General features: G+C 51.3%; 2 protein-coding genes across 4 annotated transcripts in view; one reads left to right on the forward strand and one right to left on the reverse strand.

Moving 5' to 3' along the window:
- The window catches only part of ZNF627 (zinc finger protein 627), a 60,400-nt gene that overhangs the window by 13,571 nt on the left and 27,374 nt on the right, over positions 1 to 19,455 (forward strand). Inside the window, exon 4 of the mRNA XM_054673700.2 lies at positions 2,079 to 2,182. The gene's annotated coding sequence lies outside the window, so the exon portion shown is untranslated. The remainder of the gene's footprint in view (positions 1 to 2,078; positions 2,183 to 19,455) is intronic.
- ACP5 (acid phosphatase 5, tartrate resistant) lies at positions 1,489 to 5,876 on the reverse strand. 3 transcript variants are annotated; one of them, XM_009434764.4, is made up of 7 exons: positions 5,650 to 5,876; positions 5,391 to 5,463; positions 4,399 to 4,485; positions 3,876 to 4,136; positions 3,535 to 3,662; positions 3,062 to 3,407; positions 1,489 to 2,081 (listed from the first exon to the last, which is right to left on the reverse strand). In XM_009434764.4, the coding sequence occupies exons 4-7, from the start codon at positions 4,134 to 4,136 to the stop codon at positions 1,839 to 1,841; spliced, it is 978 nt and encodes a 325-aa protein (XP_009433039.2). In that variant the 5' UTR covers positions 4,399 to 4,485; positions 5,391 to 5,463; positions 5,650 to 5,876; the 3' UTR covers positions 1,489 to 1,838. The 3 variants fall into 3 exon arrangements, with proteins under 3 accessions (XP_009433039.2, XP_016790606.1, XP_024207587.1); XM_016935117.3 differs by lacking the exon at positions 5,391 to 5,463 and having other exon boundaries at positions 5,650 to 5,801; XM_024351819.3 differs by lacking the exons at positions 5,391 to 5,463; positions 5,650 to 5,876 and adding an exon at positions 4,830 to 5,063.

The raw sequence follows: 19,455 nt of genomic DNA on the forward strand, positions 1-19,455 counted from the left end.
TGCTTGAATCTGGGAGTTGGAGGTTTCAGCGAGCCGAGATCACGCCACTGCACTCCAGCCTGGTGACAGAGTGAGACTCCATCTCAAAAAAAAAAAAAAAAAGAAAATAATAAAGGGAATGTTTTGATTATGGAGGCATAGACTATATAGAGAAAGAAAATGATTAATATTAGTTGCCCCTGGGGTGGAGGAAGACTTGCTTTATGTTGTACCCTTCTTTCTGCTGGGATTTTATTGAATTAATTTTTTTTTTTTTTTTGAGACAGAGTCTTGCTCTATCACCCAGGCTGGAGTGCAGTGGCACAATCTCAGCTCACTGCAATCTCTGCCCTCACCTCTCCATCCCCTTTACCCCCAAACCCCCCAGGCTCAAGTGATTCTCTCGCCTCAGCCTCCCAAGTAGCTGGGATTACAGTCATGTGTCACCACACCTAGATAAGTTTTGTATTTTTAGTAGAGATGGGGTTTCACCATGATGGCCAGGCTGGTCTCGAACTTCTGACCTCAAGTGATCCGACCACCTAGGCCTTGCAAAGTGCTGGTATTACAGGCGTGAGCCATCGTGCCTGGCCTATTTTATTTACTTATTCTTTTTGAGACAGATTCTTGCTTTGTCACCCAGGCTGGAGTACAGTGGCACAATCTCAGCTCATTGCAACCTCCGCCTCCTGGGTTCAAGCAGTTCTCCTGCCTCAGCCTCCTGAGTAGCTAGGACCATAGGCTCCTGCCACCACAACTGGCCAATTTTTTTTTTCAGGCAGAGTTTAACTCTTGTTGCCCAGGCTGGAGTGCAGTGGCGCAATCTTGACTCACTGCAGCCTCCACCTCCCAGATGCAAGTGATTCTCCTGCCTCAGACTCCCGAGTAGCTGGGATTACAGGCACTCGCCAGCAAGCCTGACTAACTTTTTGTATTTTTAGTGGAGATGGGGTTTCACTATGCTGGCCAGGCTGATCTCGAACTCCTGACCTCAAATAATCCACCCGCTTTGGCCTCCCAAAGTGCTGGGATTACAGATGTGAACCACTGAGCCTGGCCTCTGCTTGGATTTTATTTTTTTTATTTTTTATTTTTTTGAGACGGAGTCTCGCTCTTTCACCCAGGCAGGAGTACAGTGGCACTATCTTGGCTCACTGCAAGCTCCGCCTCCCGGGTTCACACTATTCTCCTGCCTCAGCCTCCTGAGTAGCTGGGACTACAGGCACCCTCCGCCATGCCTGGCTAATTTTTTTGTAGTTTTAGTAGAGACGGGGTTTCATCATGTTAGTCAGGATGGTCTCGATCTCCTGACCTCGTGATCCGCCCACCTTGGCCTCCCAAAGTGCTGGGATTACAGGTGTGAGCCACCGTGCCTGGCCGGGTTTTATAATCACATCCATGGATAAGGCAACTTGGTCATGGATGGGGTAAGAGATGGAGGCAAGGAACAGCAGCTCAGGGGAGCCCAGCCACTCTAACCAGGAGAACATAACACACCAGTGGCACTGGTTCAGCCTTGGCAACTATTCTTTTATTGAACATCAGTAACAGAAAGATGCTTGATTTAGGAGGAAGCTTTCCCTCCCTCCCTCCCCCATTGCACCCTGGAACTCAGCAAAGGTGAGCCAGCCACAGAGCATAACACTGTGGCTGGGACACATGTCCATGTGTGTTTCACATACGTGGGCATCTGTGCCACAAGGGTCATGTGGCACCACAGTTCATCAGCTGTGTTTCCCCTTCCTGCCTTGCTGCAGCGCCACAGGTTGGAGGAAAAGCCTGCCTGTGAGCAGGGTCCCGGCAGGGCCCACCCACCCGACAGTGGAGATCGGGCCTCAGAGCTGGGCAGTCATGGGAGTTCAGGGCCTGGCTCGCCTCGGCAGACTGGTCTTAAAGAGGGACTTGCCCGAGGCCTCGATGTAAGTGACAGTCATCTCTTTGGAGCTGATCTCCACATAGGCAAAGCCACCCAGTGAGTCTTCAGTCCCATAGTGGAAGCGCAGATAGCCGTTGGGGACCTTGCGCTGGTGCCGCTTTGAGGGGTCCATGAAATTCCCAGCCCCACTCAGCACGTAGCCCACGCCATTCTCATCTTGCAGGTACTGAGGATGGAGGACAAGGGGTCAGTGGAGACCCAGCTTTGAGCAGAGCCCTGCCTAAGGTCCAGGGCTCGATCTGGCCCTAACCACAGAGTCACCTTGAGGTATGTAACCCCTCCTGGCTTCAATTTCCTGACTTTTAGGAGTGTATTAATCCTATTTCATAGGTAGAGCACTTAGTAAGAAATTGGTGGCCAGGTGTGGTGGCTTATGCCTGTAATCCCAGCACTTTGGGAGGCTGAGGGGGTGGATTGCTTGAGCCCAGGAATTTGAGACCAGCCTGGGCAACATAGTGAGACCTTGCCTCTACAAAAAAATGCGCAAGGGCGGGGTGCAGTGGCTCATGCCTATAATCCCAGCACTTCGGGAGGCCGAGGCGGGCAGATCACTTGAGGTCAGGAGTTCGAGATCAGCCTGGCCAACATGGTGAAACCCCGTCTCTACTAAAATATAAAAATTAGCAAGGTTTGGTGGCCCATGCTTGTAATCCCAGCTACTTGGGAGGCTGAGACAGGAGAATTGCTTGAACCCAGGAGGCAGAGGTTGCAGTGAGTTGAGATTGTGCCACTGCACTCCCTCTCAAAAAAAAAAAAAAAGCAAAAATTAGCTGCACGTGGTGGCCCACGCCTGTAGTGTCAGCTACTCTGGAGGCTGAAGTGGGAGGTTCACCTGAGCCCGGGAGATTGAAGCTGCAGTAAGCCCCGATTGCACCACTGTACTCCAGCCTGCGTGAAAAACAATGAAACCTTGTCTCCAAAAAAAAAAAAAAAAAAAAAAAAAAGAAAGAAAGAAATTGGCAATTCAAAGATATTATTCTGGCTTTGGAGTGTTTTCCTGGTTAGACAGCAAGATTTGAGGGACAGTCTAGACATTCTGAAGGCCACAGGAGACCCTCAGACAGCAGGAGGACCCCAGCCATGTGGACATCAGCTGGGATGGGGACCCCCCTCACCCAGCTCCCACCCCACCCACAGGGCCCTCACCTGCAGATTGTGATCGTGGCCGCACAGGTAGGCGGTGACCCCGTATGTGGCCAGCAGTGGCCGTAGCTGCTTGACCAGGCAGTGGGTAGGCCCGTGCTCGGCTATGGACCACACGGGGTAGTGGCCAGCCACCAGCACATAGTCCTCCCTGGCCGCTGCCAGCTGTTTCTTGAGCCAGGACAGCTGTGTGCGGGCCAGCTTCACGTCTCGGGGCCTCTCAGGCTGCTGGCTGAGGAAGTCATCTGAGTTGCCACATAGTGTCACTGTGTCCAGCATAAAAATGGCCACAGACACATTGGTCCGTGGGATCTTGAAGTGCAGGCGGTAGAAAGGGCTGGGGAAGTTCCTGTGGAGGGGATAGAGGTCATGGGTGCACATCTTGGGCACAGAAGTCCCAGGGTCAGCTCAAGCCACAGGGCCCCTGTGTCTCTGCTATGTGAGGATCTCGGGAGGCAGGGCTGAGGGTGGCTCACCAGCGCTTGGAGATCTTAGAGTATGCAATCTGGGCAGAGACGTTGCCAAGGTGGTCATGGTTTCCGGCTAGCACGTACCAGGGCACTTTGCGAAGGGAGCGGTCAGAGAATACGTCCTCAAAGGTCTCCTGTAGCAAACAGATAGGGCAGGCCTCTTCCCTGGGGTCAGTGGCTACGCTGATCCTCCCACCAAGTCAGGATAAGGGAGACACTGAATGCTCCCGGCGCCCAAAGGTGCCCCATCACCTTCCCTCTGCCCTCTCCAAAGGAAGGTCACTAGGTAAGGCGGCTTCTCCCCACTGCCTGCCCCCACCTCCTGCCCCACTCTGTTGGGCACAGACCTGGAACCTCTTGTCATTGACATCTTGCACACCAGTGAAGTAAAAATTGTCCCCTAGAGACAGGATGAAGTCTGCACCCAGGATCTGCACAGTCCGAGCGATCTCCTTGGCATTGGCCATTTCCCGGGCCGTGTGGAATGGGGCATTGGGGACCCCTCCCCAGTCACCCACGGCTACGAAGCGCAGGGCAGGGGTGGCACCATCAGCCAGGGAGGGTAGCAACAAGGCTTGCAGGATGAGCAGCGCCGTCCACATGTCCATCTGGGAGAAGAGAGACAAGCATAGGTGGCCCGGGCTGTGACAAGGGCAGGGAGGCCTTGAGACCCCCGCCTGCCCTGAGATAGAGGGAGACTGCTTGCTGCAGGCTGCCCCTGTGGGAACCCCTTGGTGCCCTAATTCTCAGGACACGGCTGCACAAGCTGGCTTAGGGAAGGGGGGGGCGGTCTGTGAGAGGGCGAGCTGCACCAAGATGGCCCTGCAGGCCCATTTCACCCTCCTTCCACCTAGCCTGCCCAGCACTCACCCAGGGGGAGACACAGGCCAGTCACCGGAGGCTCTGAGAGGCTGGTGGGCTCCAGAGTAGAACTGCCGGTCCCTGAGCCTTTATTCCCTGAGGAGGAAGTGGATCATTAGTGAGGATGATGCAGTTTCTCCGAGGGCTGTCCTGGGAGCCCTCCCCTTGGGTCATGTGAGCCCTGGACTTCCCTGGAGCAGGACACGGGATTGGGGTGGGGGTGGGAGGATCTGGGCACACGTGTGCAGCAGCCTCGGCCCACACAGCCTCCGGGTGGACCTGCAGGGGCCTGTTTGTGCTGTAGGCTTGACACGTCCAGGTATCTCTGTGTGTCTGTGTATCTCAGTGTGAGTGTGTGTGTGTGTGCGCACACTTGAGAGGCTGTGGCCGTGATTACCCGACACATCTCCTGCACCTTCTTTCTCTGAGTAAGGGCTTACCTGTGTGTGTCTGGGTGTGTCTTGCTTCCTGCGTGCAGCTGAGCATGCCTACCTGGGCCTCGGCTCTGTACCTGATGGTGTTGCTGCAGACGTGTATGCTGAGCCTGCGAGGCCTGTGTGGCTTGTCTGCGATGCACGCCTGCGTTCTCACGTGGCACTGGGTGGGAATCCCTATGGATGAAGTTTTGTGTGTGTCCACGTGTGTGTGCCTGGGTTGCGTCTCTAGGATGGGTTGCGTGTCTGGTGTCGGAGCTGTGTTTGCCAACATCTGAGTGGGGGACTCCGCGTGTGTCCCCATCCTCCCCCTGCCCTCTCTCCACCCCACACATAAACACCAACGGGCTTCCCTTTTCCAGGAAGTCCTGCCCACACCCTCCCCTCCCCCCAGACTCCCATTCCTGCAGGAGGAACCAGGCAGGAGGCAGCTAGCTGGTGATAGCGCGCGTGACCGCAGACCTCTGACCCTCATAGTCTCAGCAGCTGTCTGCAGGCCCTCCACGGGACAGCAGCCTGGGAGGGCAGGAGGCCCTGCACCTGCGGCCGGTCTGACCTGCTCCTCACCTCCCTGCCTGCCTCCTCCGTGCTGGGCGCCGCCGCGACACGTCCCGCGGACATTCACGAGTCCCTTCAGTCCCTGCGAGCGCGGACCCGGGAGAGAGCTCTCATTCAACGCTGAGGCCACTGGCTCACAGATCTCCCCGGGTCACCCTGCGAAGTGCTTGGTCCCCCCCATTCCCAGCCCTGCAGCAGCAACAAACGGGAAGGAAGTGGGTGACGAGGACAGGCAGAGACCCCTCCCACGGGGCCGCCCGCATCTCACCTGCCGTCGCGGGGCGGGCGTTGCGGCCGGTGCCCAGCTGCAGATCCGCAGGCGATCGCACTCCTGGGCGGCCCCAGCTTTAAGCAGGCAGCGGCCGATCCGTCCTGCTCCAGGGCTCAGGGCTGACCCAGGTGAGCCCCGGCGGGGAGGGCGGGCGCCTCGGCCTCCCCGCCCCGGAACCCTGCGCCGCCCAGAGCCGCCACGCCTCCCGGCTGTAGGCTCCGCATCTGTAAAATGGGCCGATGAACCCCAAAGGTCGGCTCAGACCCACGGACTGCAGCTGCAGCTGGGCCAGAAGGGGTGGCCAGGGGAGCCGATTTCATCCTTTTCCTTCCTCCACCCCAACCAGGAGCCTCCATCTGCCTGGGACCCTTTGGGGGCACCCATGGGCCCACAGCCGCAGGACCACAGCACTGGGTGGGGTTTCAGGCCTGGGGCCAAGCTCTTGTGAGGTCTGTCATCATCTTCTCCTGTTGTTTTGTTTGTTTGTTTGTTTGTTTGTTTGTTTGAGACAGAGTCTCGCTCTTTCACCCAGGCTGGACTGCAGTGGCGTGATCTCGGCTCACGGCAAGCTCTGCCTCCCGGGTTCGCGCCATTCTCCTGCCTCAGCACCCCCGAGTAGCTGGGACTACGGGCGCCGCCACCGCGCCCGGCTAATTTTTTGTATTTTTTAGTAGAGACGGGGTTTCACCGTGTTAGCCAGGATGGTCTCGATCTCCTGACCTCGTGATCCGCCCACCTCGGCCTCCCAAAGTGCTGGGATTACAGGCGTGAGCCACCGCGCCCGGCCTGTTTTTGTTTTTTTTTGAGACAGTTTTATTCTGGTTGCCCAGGCTGGAGTGCAGTGGTGCAATCTTGGCTCACGCAACCTCCGCCTCCCGGGTACAAGCGATTCTCCTGCCTCAGCCTCCCTAGTAGCTGTGATTACAGGCACGCACCACCACGCCTGGCTATTTTGTATTTTTAGTAGAGACGGGGTTTCTCCATGTTGGCCAGGCTGGTCTCCAATGCCTGACCTCAGGTGATCTGCCCACCTCAGCCTCCCAAAGTTCTGCGATTACAGGCGTGAGTCACCGTGCCTGGCCAGTCTCCTGTTTTTTTTTTTTTAACTTATTATTTAGCCAGTGTGGTGTCTCACACTGTAATCCTGGCACTTTGGGAGGCCGAGGTGAGCGGATCACTTGAGGTCAGGTGTTCCAGACCAGCCTGGGCAACATGGCGAAACCTTGTCTCTACTAAAAAGACAAAAATTAGCTGGAGGTGCTCGCTTGAACCCAGGAGGCAGAGGTTGCAGTGAACTGAGATCATGCCACTGCACTCCAAGCCAGGAGGAGGAGGTTGCACTGAGCCGATATCATGCCACTACACTCCAGCCTGGGCAACAGAGCAAGACTCTGTCCCCCCCCCCCAAAAAAAAAAACAGAAAAAAAAAAAAAAAAAGAAATCTGAAGCAATTATGACCAAATGTTAACATCTGTTTCTTCATGTGGTGGGTACAGGCGTGTTTTGGAAGCTTCTATGCTTCCTGTATTTTGAGATCACACAAAATTATGTTTATTATCTTATTGTGCTACATGATCTTTGTAGAAAAGTTGGTAAATTCTGGAATGCACGAAAACAAAGATTATAATAGCCAGTAATACCCCTGCCCAGAGAGACAGTATCCATTAATTTTTCTCTGCCTATGTTTGTCTTCGGAAAAATGGGATACTATTGGCACTATTTTATAACTTTTTAATTTGTATTAACACTTTCTATATTTTTTAAATTGAAAAAGCTGGCCAAGCGTGGTGGCTCAGGCCTGTAAACCCAGCCAATGTGGGAGGATCGCTTGAGCCCAGGAGTTCATGAACAGCCTGGGCATCGTGGCGAGATCACATTGCTACAAAAAAAACAAAAACAAAAACAAAAACAAAATTAGCCAGGCATGGTGGTGCACACCTGTGGTTCCATCTACTCAGGAAGCTGAGATGGAGGATCGCTTGAGCCTGGGAGTTTGAGGCTGCAATGAGCTACGATTGCACCACTGACCTTCAGCCTGGGCAGCACAGCTAGACTCTTGTCTCAGAGAGAGAGAGAGAGAGAGCACAATGAAAAAAATAAACCTGATCTTGCACAGAGCATGTAATAAAACCTGTGGGTTCTTGGCTATCTCTCTCTGGTCTCCTCCAGGGTTCTGAATAAGCTCTTCTCTCTCCATTCACCCAGGAGAACTCTCTTCTGCTGATTTTCTGTGGAGCTAGATCAGGCTGTGACTCAGAATCTCCCTCCACCTCCACCCTTTCCTATTTTCCCAATACCAGTGTCAATCTCAGATGTCAACAACCCCACGAGTGAGTTCCTCCTTTTGCCAATACATCCAGGTCCTGTTCTCCGCTGCTGTCTCTACCCAATCCCTTTCCTTCCTTCCTCCTGCCAATCCTGCTTTCCCTGTTTCTTGCTCCTCTGACCTCCTCCGCATTGCTTGACTGTCTCAGATACACTCTGGCCTCAGGGTCTTGGCACTTTCTGTTCTCCCTGCCTGGAAGGGTCTTCCTTAGTCAGATACTGAGGTCACCCATTGTGTTCAAGTTCCTTTAATTTATCTGAAATGAGTCTGGGCGTGGTGGCTCACGCCTGTAATCCCAGCACTTTGGGAAGCCAAGCCGAGTGGATCACTTGAGGCCAGGAGTTCGAGACCAGCCTGGCCAACATGGTGAAACCCCGTCTCTACTAAAAATACAAAAATTAACTGGGCGTGGTGGCACAAACCTGTGGTCCCAGCTACTCTGGAGGTCGAGGCAGGAGAATTGCTTGAACCTGGGAGGCGGAGGTTGCAGTGAGCCAAGATCGTGCCACTGTACTCCAGCCTGGGTGACAGAGTGAGACTGTCTCAAAAAAAAAAAAAAAGAAAAAGATAATTTATCTGAAATTATCTGAAATGCACCACCCTGCCCCCATCATTGTCTGACTCTCCTGTTGCTGTAGTTTTCTCTGCAGCACCTACCAGTGCTTGAGGAAACCACCCACTCATTTATCTTGCTTTCAGTTTCTCTTGCTTTCAGTCTGTCTTCAGTTAATGAAAGCTTTTTTTTTTCTTTTTTTTTTCTTTTTCTAAAACAGAGTCACCCAGGCTGGAGACCAGTGATGCGATCACGGCTCACTGCAGACTCGACCTTCTGGGCTCAGGGGATCCTCCCACACCCCTCGGCCTCCTGAGGATTGAGACTACAGGCACACACCACCACACCCAGCTAATTTTTGTATTTTTTGTAGAGACAGGGATTTGTCACCTTGTCCAGGCTGCTCTTGAACTCCTGAGTTCAAACAATCCTCCCAACTCAGCCCCCCAAAGTGCTGGGATTACAGGTGTGAACAACTGCCCCTGGCCTGTTTATTTAAAAAATTAACATTCATTCTCTGTTTATTGGCTAAGTTTAGAAGTAGTATCAGAATGTTTAAGAGAACTTACTGTTCTCCTTTTATTTGTATGTTTGCATTGTAGATTTTTAATAACTGATAAGGACTTCTCAAGGTGTTTGCTTGGTGGAGACATTTAAAAAGATTAAAGAATAGGCCAGGTGCAGTGGCTCATGCCTGTAATCCCAGCACTTTGGGAGGCCGAGGCGGGTGGATCAAGAGGTCAGGAGATCGAGACCATCCTGGCTAACATGGTGAAACCCCATCTCTACTATAAATACAAAAAATTACCTGGGTGTGGTGGCACGTGCCTGTAGTCCCAGCTACTCAGGAGGCTGAGGCAGGAGAATCGCTTGAACCCGGGAGGCAGAGGTTGCAGTGAGCTGAGATCGCACCATTGCACTCTAGCCTGGGTGGTAGAGCAAGACTCTGTCTCAAAAAATAATAATAATAAATTAAAAGATTAAAGAATAAGCTGGCACAGTGGCTCACACCTGTCATCCCAACATTTTTTGTAGAGACCTCATCTCTTAAAAAAAAAAATTAGCTGGGCATGGTTGTGTGCACCTGTAGCCCAGCTACTCAGGAGGCTGAGGTGGGAGCATTGCTCAGGAGGTCGAGGCTGCAGTGAGCCATGATTGCACCACTGCACTCCAGTCTGGGTGACAGAGCTGATACACTGTCTCTAAAAAATATTAATAATTGGCCGGGCGCAGTGGCTCACGCCTGTAATCCCACCACTTTGGGAGGCTGAGGCGGGCGGATCACGAGGTCAGGAGATCGAGAGCATCATGGCTAACACAGTGAAACCCCGTCTCTACTAAAAATACAAAAAAATTAGCTGGGCATGGTGGCGGGCGCCTGTAGTCCCAGCTACTCGGGAGGCTGAGGCAGGAGAATGGCATGAACCCGGGAGGTGGAGCTTGCAGTGAGCCGAGATCTCGCCACTGCACTCCAGCCTGGGTGACAGAGCGAGACTCCATCTCAAAAAAAAAAAATTAATAATTATTATTATAGTAGTAAAAGAGTATAGAATAAAATGCATCACACTTATAAAATGTAAAATGTTAATTTCAATCCACTAAACTTATAAACGGACCCAAGTATGCATCCAATGACCTCTTAAAGTGATATTTCTTTTTCTTTTTGTTGAGATGGAGTCTCACTCACTCTGTCACCCAAGCTGGAGCACAGTGGTGTGATCTTCAGCTCGTCCCAACCTCCGTCTCCCAGGTTCAAGCGATTCTCCTGACCTCAGGTGATCCATCTGCCTTGGCATCCCAAAGTGCTGGGATTACAGGCCTGAGGCCAGGCCCTGAATTAATTTTTTGATGTTTCACTTTGCCAGGTGTATAAGTAACATGTTAGTTGTGATTGTAACTAAATAAAGGCTTAAGGGAAACCGTGTTTCTAAATTTCTAAATTGACTACACATTTACAAAGGAACCCACAAAGATGGATTTTTGGGCCGGGCGCAGTGGCTCACGCCTGTAATCCCAGCACTTTGGGAGGCTGAGGCAGACAGATTGCCTGAGTTCAGGAGTTCAAGACCAGCCTGGGCAACAAGGTGAAACCCTTTCTCCACTAAAATACAAAAAAATTAGCTGGGCATGGCAGCGAGCACCTGTAATCCCAGCTACTTGGGAGGCTGAGGCAGGAGAATTGCTTGAACCAGGGAGGCAGAGGTTGCAGTGAGTCGAGATCACACCACCGCACTCCAGCCTGGGCGACACAGTGAGACTTGATCTTAAAAAAAAAAAAAAAAAAAGATGGACTTTTTCGGGGCCCCAAGGCTTCAAAATTCAAAATGCTGTCATGAGTTAGTTTGATTTGAGAACCAAAAATTGGCTTTTGTGGCTGGAGCAGAGTGAGCAAGGGGGAAGTGAATCCGGAAGGTTGAGTCTGCAAGGTCAAGGGCAAGGAACAGAAAAGGGTGTGGGTGGGGCAGGTTGTGTGTGCTCTTGGGGGCTGCAGGGAAGGGGGCTTTTATCTGGGTGAGGTGGGAGCCACAGAGGGTTCTGATCGGAGGGACAGATCTGACTTAGATTTTGCATGATGTCCCCCAGCTGTGGGCTGCGGGGCATGGGCTGCTGAATAGGTGGTTTAGGTGGGCAAAGATGGGTCATGGTGCCCCCTACCCTTTAAAAATTAAAAGACAGGGCCAGGAGCAGTGGCTCACACCTGTAATCCCAGCACTTTGGGAGGCTGAGGTGGGCGGATCACCTGAGGTCAGGTGTTTGAGACCAGCCTGACCAACAAGGTGAAACCCCATCTCTACTAAAAATACAAAAAAATTAGCTGGGCATGGTGGCAGGCACCTGTAATCCCAGCTACTCGGAAGGCTGAGGCAGGAGAATCGCTTGAACCCGGGAAGCAGAGGTTGCAGTGAGCCAACATCGTGCCACTGCACTCCAGCCTGGGCGACAAGAGCAAGACTGTCTCAAATAATAATAATAGGCCGGGCGTGGTGGCTCACACCTGTAATCCGAGCACTTTGGGAGGTTGAGGGGGGTGGATCACTGGAGCCCAGGAGTTTGAGACAAGCCTGGGTGACACAGTGAGACCCCATCTAAATTATTATTATTTTTTGAGACAGAGTCTTGCTCTGTCACCCAGGCTGGAGTGCAGTGGCGCGATCTTGGCTCACTGCAAGCTCCACCTCCCGGGTTCACGCCATTCTCCTGCCTCAGCCTCCCAAGTAGCTGGGACTACAGGTGCCCGCCACCACGCCCAGCTAATTTTTTGTATTTTTTAGTAGAGACGGGGTTTCGCCATGTTGGTAAGGATGGTCTGGATCTCCTGACCTTGTGATCCGCCTGCCTTGGCCTCCCAAGGTGCTGGGATTACAGGCGTGAGCCACCATGCCCAGCCTGAATTTTTTTTTTAAAGATTAAAAAGGCAGAGCCTCTCTGCTCCTCCCATTTGACAGACAGCCACGTCTTTTCATGCAGTGAAAAAGGCATGTCCCCGAGACACCGTGGTGAAAGTGAAGGCAGGAGTAAATGGATTTGGCCATATTGGGTGCCTGGTCACCAGGGCACCAGAGCTGCTTTTAACTCTGGCAGAATGGATGTTGTCACCTCAATGACCCCTTCATTGACCTCAACTACATGGTCTACATGTTCCAATATGATTCTACCCACGGCAAGTTCCACGGCACCATCAAAGCTGAGAAGTGGGCTGCGTGTGGTGGCTCATGCTTGTAATCTCAGCTACTTAGGAGTTTGAGGTGGGAGGATCACTTGAGACCAGGAGTTCAGGACCAGCCTAGGCAACATAGGGAGATCCTCTCTCTCTTAAAAAAAAAAAAAAAAGAAAAGAAAAGACTGAGAAAGAGAAGGGAAGCTTGTCATCAATAGGAAATGGGAATCTCATCCCCATCTTCTAGAAGCCAGATCCCAGCAAAATCAAATTGGGTGATGATGCTGGCACTGGTTATGTCATGGAGTCCACCACCAGCATCTTCACTACCATGGAGAAGGCTGGGGCTCACTTAGAATGGGCAGCCAAAGGGCTCACCATCTCTGCCCCCTCTGCCCATGCCCCCATGTTTGTGATGGACATGAACCATGAGAGATACAAAAACCTCATGATCGTCAGCAATGCCTCCTGCACCACCAACTGCTTACCCTCCGGCCAAGGTCATCCGTGACAATGTTGTTTTTTGGTTTGGTTTTGTTTTCTTTCTTTCTTTTTTCTTTTTTTGTTTTAAATAGGGATGGAGGCCAGGTGCAGTGACTCATGCCTGTAATCCCAACACTTTGGGAAGCTGGGGTTGGAGGATCACTTGAGCCTATGAGTTCAAGACCAGCCTGGCCAACATATCAAGACTCTGTCTCTACAAAGAGTTTAAAAAAATTATCCAGGCATGGTGGGGTGTATCTGTAGTCCCAGCTATTTGAGAGGCTGAGGTGGGAGGGTTGCTTGAGCTTGGGAGGTTGATGCTGCAGTGAGCCGGGTGACGGAGTAAGACCCTATTTCATAAATAAATAAATAGAGACGGGGGTCTCATTTTGTTGCCCAGGCTGGTCTTAAACTCCTGGGCTCAAGCGATCCTCCCACTTTGGCTTCCCAAAATGCTGAGATTACAGGCTGAGCCACTGACCCTGGTCATCCATGACATCTTTGGCACCATGGAGGGGCTCATGACCACAGCCCCTCTGGGAAACTGGCGTGACAAACATCATCCCTGCATCTACTGGCACGGCCAAGGCTGTGGGCAAATTCCTGCACTGAACAGGAAGCTCACTGGAACAGCCTTCCGAGTCCCTGCCACCAATGTGTTGGTGGTTGACCCCACCTGCCGTCTGGAGAAACCTGCCAAATATGATGACCTCAAGAAGGTGGTGAAACAGGCATTGGGGGGGCCCCCTCAAGGGCATCCCGGTCTACATTGAGAACAAGGTTATATCCTCCGCCTTTATTTTTAAATTATATTTATTTTTTTTTTGATAGGGAGTCTCGTTCTGTCTCCCAGGCTGGAGTGCAGTGGCGCGATCTTGGCTCACTGCAACCTCCACCTCCCGCGTTCAAACAATCAATTCTCCTGCCTCAGTCTCCCGAGTAGCTGGGATTACAGGCGCACACCGCCACACCCAGCTAATTTTGTGTATTTTTAGTAGGGATGGGGTTTCACCATGTTGGTCAGGCTGGTCTCGAAATCCTGAACTCAAGTGATCCCCCCGCCTCAGCCTCCCAAAATGCTGGGATTACAGGCCTGAGCCACCGTGCCCGGCCGTCTCCTCCGACTTTAACAGTGACACCCATCCTTCCACCTTCTGTGCTGGGGCTAGCATTGCCCTTGATGACACTTTGTCAAGTTCATTTCCTGGCATGACAATGTATTTGGCTTCAGCAAAAAGGTGGTGGTCCACACTGTCTCCAAGGAGTAAGACCCTCAGACCAGGAGCCCCAGTGACAGTATGATAGGAAGAGAGAGGCCCTCAGCTGCTTGGGAGTCCCTGCTGCACTCAGCCCCCCACCACACTGAAAATCTCCCCATACACAGTTTCCATGCCAGACCCCCTGAAGAACAGGGCCTATCAATAAAGCAATAAGGTCCTCTGTACTTAGACCAAAAAAAAAAAAAAAAAAAAAAAAAAAACCAAAAACGAAAATTACTCTTGCCTGTAATCCCAGCATTTAGGGAGGTTCAGGCGGGAAGATTGCTTGAGCCTAGGAGTTTGAGAGCAACCTGGGCAATATGGTGAGACTGTCTCCGATATAGATAGATGATAGACGGATGGATAGAAGATAGATAGACAGATTAGATAGAGAGAGAGAGAGAGAGAAAGGGGAGAGAGAGAGAGAGAGAGAAGAGAAGAGAGAGAGAAATTAGGCAGATGCCTTGGGCAGTGAAGTCCCTGGGGATGGTCTACTGTTCCCGCAGCCTGAGCGCCTTTTTCGGACGTTTTTATCTGTCCACTGCTGCCCCTGCATGGCCACAGCCTGAACTGCAGCACCGAACGCAGATCCAGTTTCCCTTTCGGAGAAGAAATTAATGCTCCTTCCAGCCCCACTTGCCACTAGGCCTGTGCAGGGCGTGGACAGATTCTACAGTGGATCCAGCCAGAGACTGCCCCAGAGAAACTTCCAGGGGTGGGATGAGTGAGGTACGCTGGGATTGGAATGTTTGTAGGATAACATGATGAGCAGCCGGATTCCCAGGAAATTGCAAACCGTGTCTGCTCTGGTGAGATTCTCAGAGGAGGGGATCTATAGGCAGTGCTGAGTAGGCACTGGGTAAAAGCCTGGAAAGAGGACCCTGGCTTGGATGGGGCTCTGCCTCACTCACCATGAGCTCCTTGGTGCTATCAGTCAGCACAGTTCAGCTGTATGGGTGTGAAGGTGTCCTGGTGACTAGCTACCCCCATGCCTGCCTCAGTGCACGGGAGGTGGAATTATGGATTTGATGGGGCTCGCACAGGCTAAGGGACTGATTTTCAGTCTGGAGAATGGGAGGGCAGGATGAGCTGTGGAAGGTCAGGCTGGTGGTTTGGAGGGTGGCATGATGTAAATGTAGCTGTTCACTGTTGTAGTTTGCTGCCACCAGTTCAGTCTGGCTAGGTTCCAGGTGGGTCAATAATCTCAAATGGGGCTGGGCTCAGTGGCTCACACCTGTAATCCCAGCACTTCGGGAGGCCGAGGCGGGTGGATCACTTGAGGCCAGGAGTTCGAGACTAGCCTGCCTAACATGGTGAAACCTCGTCTATACCAAAATATAAAAAATTAGCCAGGTGTGGTGGTGGGCACCTGTAAGCCCAGCTACTCGGGAGGCTGAGGCAGGAGAATGCTTGAACCCAGGGGGTGGAGGTTGCAGTGAGCCAAGATCGTGCCACTGCACTCCGGCCTGGGCGACAGAGTGAGACTCCCAAAACAAACAAATAAACAAAATCCCAAATCGGGAGAGGTGAGGTGGGGTCTGTCATGCCAAGGAGTTGGTTTCTTTCTTTCTTTCTTTTTGAGATGGAGTCTCAGTCTGTCACCCAGGCTGGAGTGCAGTGGCGCTATCTCGGCTCACTGCAAGCTCCACCTCCCGGGTTCACGCCATTCTCCTGCCTCAGCCTCCCAAGTAGCTGGGACTACAGGCGCACGCCACCACGCCCGGCTAATTTTTTGTATTTTTAGTAGAGACGGGGTTTCATCGTGTTAGCCAGGATGGTCTCGATCTCCTGACCTCTTGATCCGCCTGCCTCAGCCTCCCAAAGTGCTGGGATTACAGGCGTGAGCCACCACGCCCAGCCAGGAGTTGGTCTTTATATTACCTAACTCCCACCTCTTTCCTCAATGATTTGAACGTTTGATCATTTGAATGTTTGATTCTCGTGATCAAACATTCCCCTGTTACTCTCTAGACCCCGTCATGCTCCCCCAACCCCTCCCCACATCCTCTCAGATATCCACCAGCTCTAGCCCCCAGGGTAAAAACATCCATCGTCTCCACCATCAAGTGAAAGCAAATGGTGACTTCCTTGCCTCAGCCATTGCTGAGCCAGTTGGATGGCAAGGAGGAAAACCCCACCCAAGCCCCACCTAACCCCTGTCCTCCTTTTCATCCCAGCCAGTGCCCACTGATTCCATGGTTACCTGACTTATCCACTCCAGCTCCTGGTCCTTCTATCCTGGGTACCGCTGAACTGCTTGGGAGTAGCAGGCTGAGAAGTTCTGGTGCCCCTCCTGCAGCAAGGCTGTCAGCGGGCACGGGAGGATGCGGGGACCGGCTGGAGTAAGCCATAGCCAGGGCAGGAAGGAGCCCCACACAGATCTCCCTCAGCTGTGAACTCCACAACGACCCACCTCACAGTCAACAACACCAATGGACACTCGTTCCTCTACTCCCGTTATTACTAGGCACCCATTTCTCTCCACCCAAGGTTTTGTTCACCATCCTCAATTATTTATTTATTATTTTTTTGAGATGGAGTCCAGGCTGAAGTGCAGTAACGCAATTTCGGCTCACTGTAGCCTCTGCCTCCCGGGTTCAAGCGATTCCCCTGCCTCAGTCTCCCAAGTAGCTGGGATTACAGGCCCCCGCCACCACGCCCAGCTACTTTTTGTATTTTTAGTAGAGACGGGGTTTCCCCATGTTTGCCAGGCTGGTCTCAAACTCTTGACTTCAGGTCATCTGCCTGCTTCGGCCTCCCAAAGTGCTGGGATTACAGACGTGAGCTACCGCGCCCAGCCGGTACCCCCAATTATTTCAGTATTCATGATCCTCAGGAAGGAATACATATGTTTTGTTGTTGTTGTTGTTGTTTTGTTTTGTTTCTTTTGTATTTTTAGTAGAGATGGGATTTTGCCATGTTGGCCAGGCTGGTCTCAAACTCCTGACCTCAGGTGATCCTCCTGCCTCGTCCTCCCAAAGTGCTGGGATTACAGTTGTAAGCCACCATGCCGGGCCATGAATACATATGTTTTATTGAGTTCTTTTTTTTTTTTTTTTTTTTTTTTTGAGATAGGGTCTCACTCTGTTGCCCAGGCTAGACTGCAGTGGCACCATCTGCTCACTGCGACCTCGACCTCCCAAGCTCAAGCGATCCTCCTACCTCAGCCTCCCCAGTAGCTGGGACTATAGGCGTGCACCACCATACCTAGCTAATTTTTGTATTTTTTGTAGAGACAGGGTTTGGCCATGTTGCCCAGGCTTCTTCTTTTTCAATGAATGTATTTACAGCTATAAATTTTTCTTTCTAGCACTGCTTTCTCTGCATTCCATACATTTTGATATGTTGGATTTTCATATTTGTCTCAAGGTTGTTTTTATTTTTTATTTTTATTTTTTTGAGACAGTTTCCCTCTTGTTGCCCAGTCTGGAATGTAACGGCATAGTCTTGGCTCACTGCAACCTCCGCCTCCCAGGTTCAAGCGATTCTCCTGCCTCAGCCTCCCGAGTAGCTGGGATTACAGGTGCCCGCCACCACACCGGGCTAATTTTTGTATCTTTTGTAGAGACGGGGTTTCACCATGTTGGCCACGCTGGTCTCAAACTCCTGACCTCAGGTATCAGCCTCCCAAAGTGCCGGGATTACAGGCATGAGCCAATGTGCCCGGCCTCAATAGCCTCAAGCAATCTTGTCACTTCAATCCCCTAAACTGGGACTACAGGGAGGCACCACTGTGTCTGGCTTGGATCATATTTTAAACATCTATTCTGCCTATCTCTGTTTTTTGGTTGGAAAGTTTAACCCATTTCAATTTAAAGGAATTCCTGAGGTGGAAGGCCCAACTTCAGCCATTTTACCATTTGTGTTCTGTGTGTCTTGGAGCTTTTTTGTTCTTTATTTCTTCCATTACTGCCTTCTTTTCTGTTTACTTGACTTTTTGTAATGAGACTTTTTGATTCTCTTATTTCCTTTCGTGTATTTTCTATAGATATTTTCTTTATGGTTACTATGGGGGTTACATTTGACATTCTAAGTTATAATAATATAACTTTATTTTATTTTATTTTGAGACAGAGCCTTATCTGTCACCCAGGCTGGAGTGCAGTGGTGTGATCATGGCTCACTGCAGCATCAACCTCCTGGGCTCAAGCAATCCTCTCACCTCAGCCTCCCGAGTATGTGGGACTATAGGTAAGGGCCACCATCCCTGGCTAATTTTTTAAAAAAATTTTTGTACAGACAAGGTCCTACTGTGTTGCCTGAGCTCTTGAACTGCTGAGCTCAAGTGATCCTCTCACCTCAGCCTCCCAAAGTGCTGGGATTACAGGCATGGGCCACTGTTCCCAGCGAAGGTTTAAATGATACCAATTTAACTTCAATAGCATAGAAATATTCTATTCTATTAATTGAGAACTAGTCTTGCTATGTTGCCCAAGCTTAGATTTGAACTCCTGGGCTCAAGTAATCCTCCTGTTTCAGCCTCCCAAGTAGCTGAGACTACATGCATGTGCCATTATGCCTGGTTATGGTATAAACATACTCTATTTCCTTTTTTCTTTTCTTTTTTTTTTTTTGAGACGGAGTTTTGCTCTTGTTGCTCAGGCTGGAGTGCAGTGGTGTGATCTCGGCTCACCGCAACCTCTGCCTCCCGGGTTCAAGCGATTCTCCCGCCTCAGCCTCCTGAGTAGCTGGGATTACAGGTGTGCGCCATTACGCCCGGCTAATTTTGTATTTTTAGTAGAGACAGGGTTTCTCCATGTTGGTCAGGCTGGTCTCAAACTCCCGACCTCAGGCAATCCGCCTGCCTCGGCCTCCCAAAGTGCTGGGATTACAGGCGTGAGCCACCACGCCTGGCCCAGATACTCTATTTTTATAGTTTCCTCTTCTTTTATGTTATTTTTTAAAATTTTTATTTACTTATTTATTTGAGATAGGATCTCACTCTGTGACCTAATCTGGAGTGCAGTGGCGTGATCACGGCTTACTGTAGCCTGGACCTTCCGGGCTCAAACAATCCTCCCACCTCAGCCTCCCAAGTAGCTAGGACCATAGGTGCCCACCACCATGACTGGCTAATTTGTTAATTTTTCCATAGAGATAAGGTCTCACTATGTTGCCCAGGCTGGTCTTGAACTCCTGAGCTCAAGCGATCCTCCTGCCTGGACTCCCAAAGTGCTAGGATTACTGGCGTGAGCCACCGCCCCCGGCTCTTTTATGTTGTTAATGTCACAAATCACATCTTTATATATTGAGTGCCCAATATCATAGAAATATAATTATTTTTATTACTTTTCTTGAGAAAGCATCTCGCTCTTGTTGCCCAGGCTGGAGTGCAGTGGCGTGATCTCAGCTCACTGCAACCTCCACCTCCCGAGTTCGAGCGATTCTCCTGCCTCAGCCTCCCAAGTAGCTGGGATTACAGGCATGTACCACCATGCACAGCTAATTTTGTATTTTTAGTAGATACAGGGTTTCTCCATGTTGGTCAGGCTGGTCCGGAACTCCCAACCTCAGGTGACCCGCC

This window comes from Pan troglodytes, chromosome 20, assembly GCF_028858775.2.
Source record: "Pan troglodytes isolate AG18354 chromosome 20, NHGRI_mPanTro3-v2.0_pri, whole genome shotgun sequence".
Classification (NCBI taxonomy): domain Eukaryota; kingdom Metazoa; phylum Chordata; class Mammalia; order Primates; family Hominidae; genus Pan; species Pan troglodytes.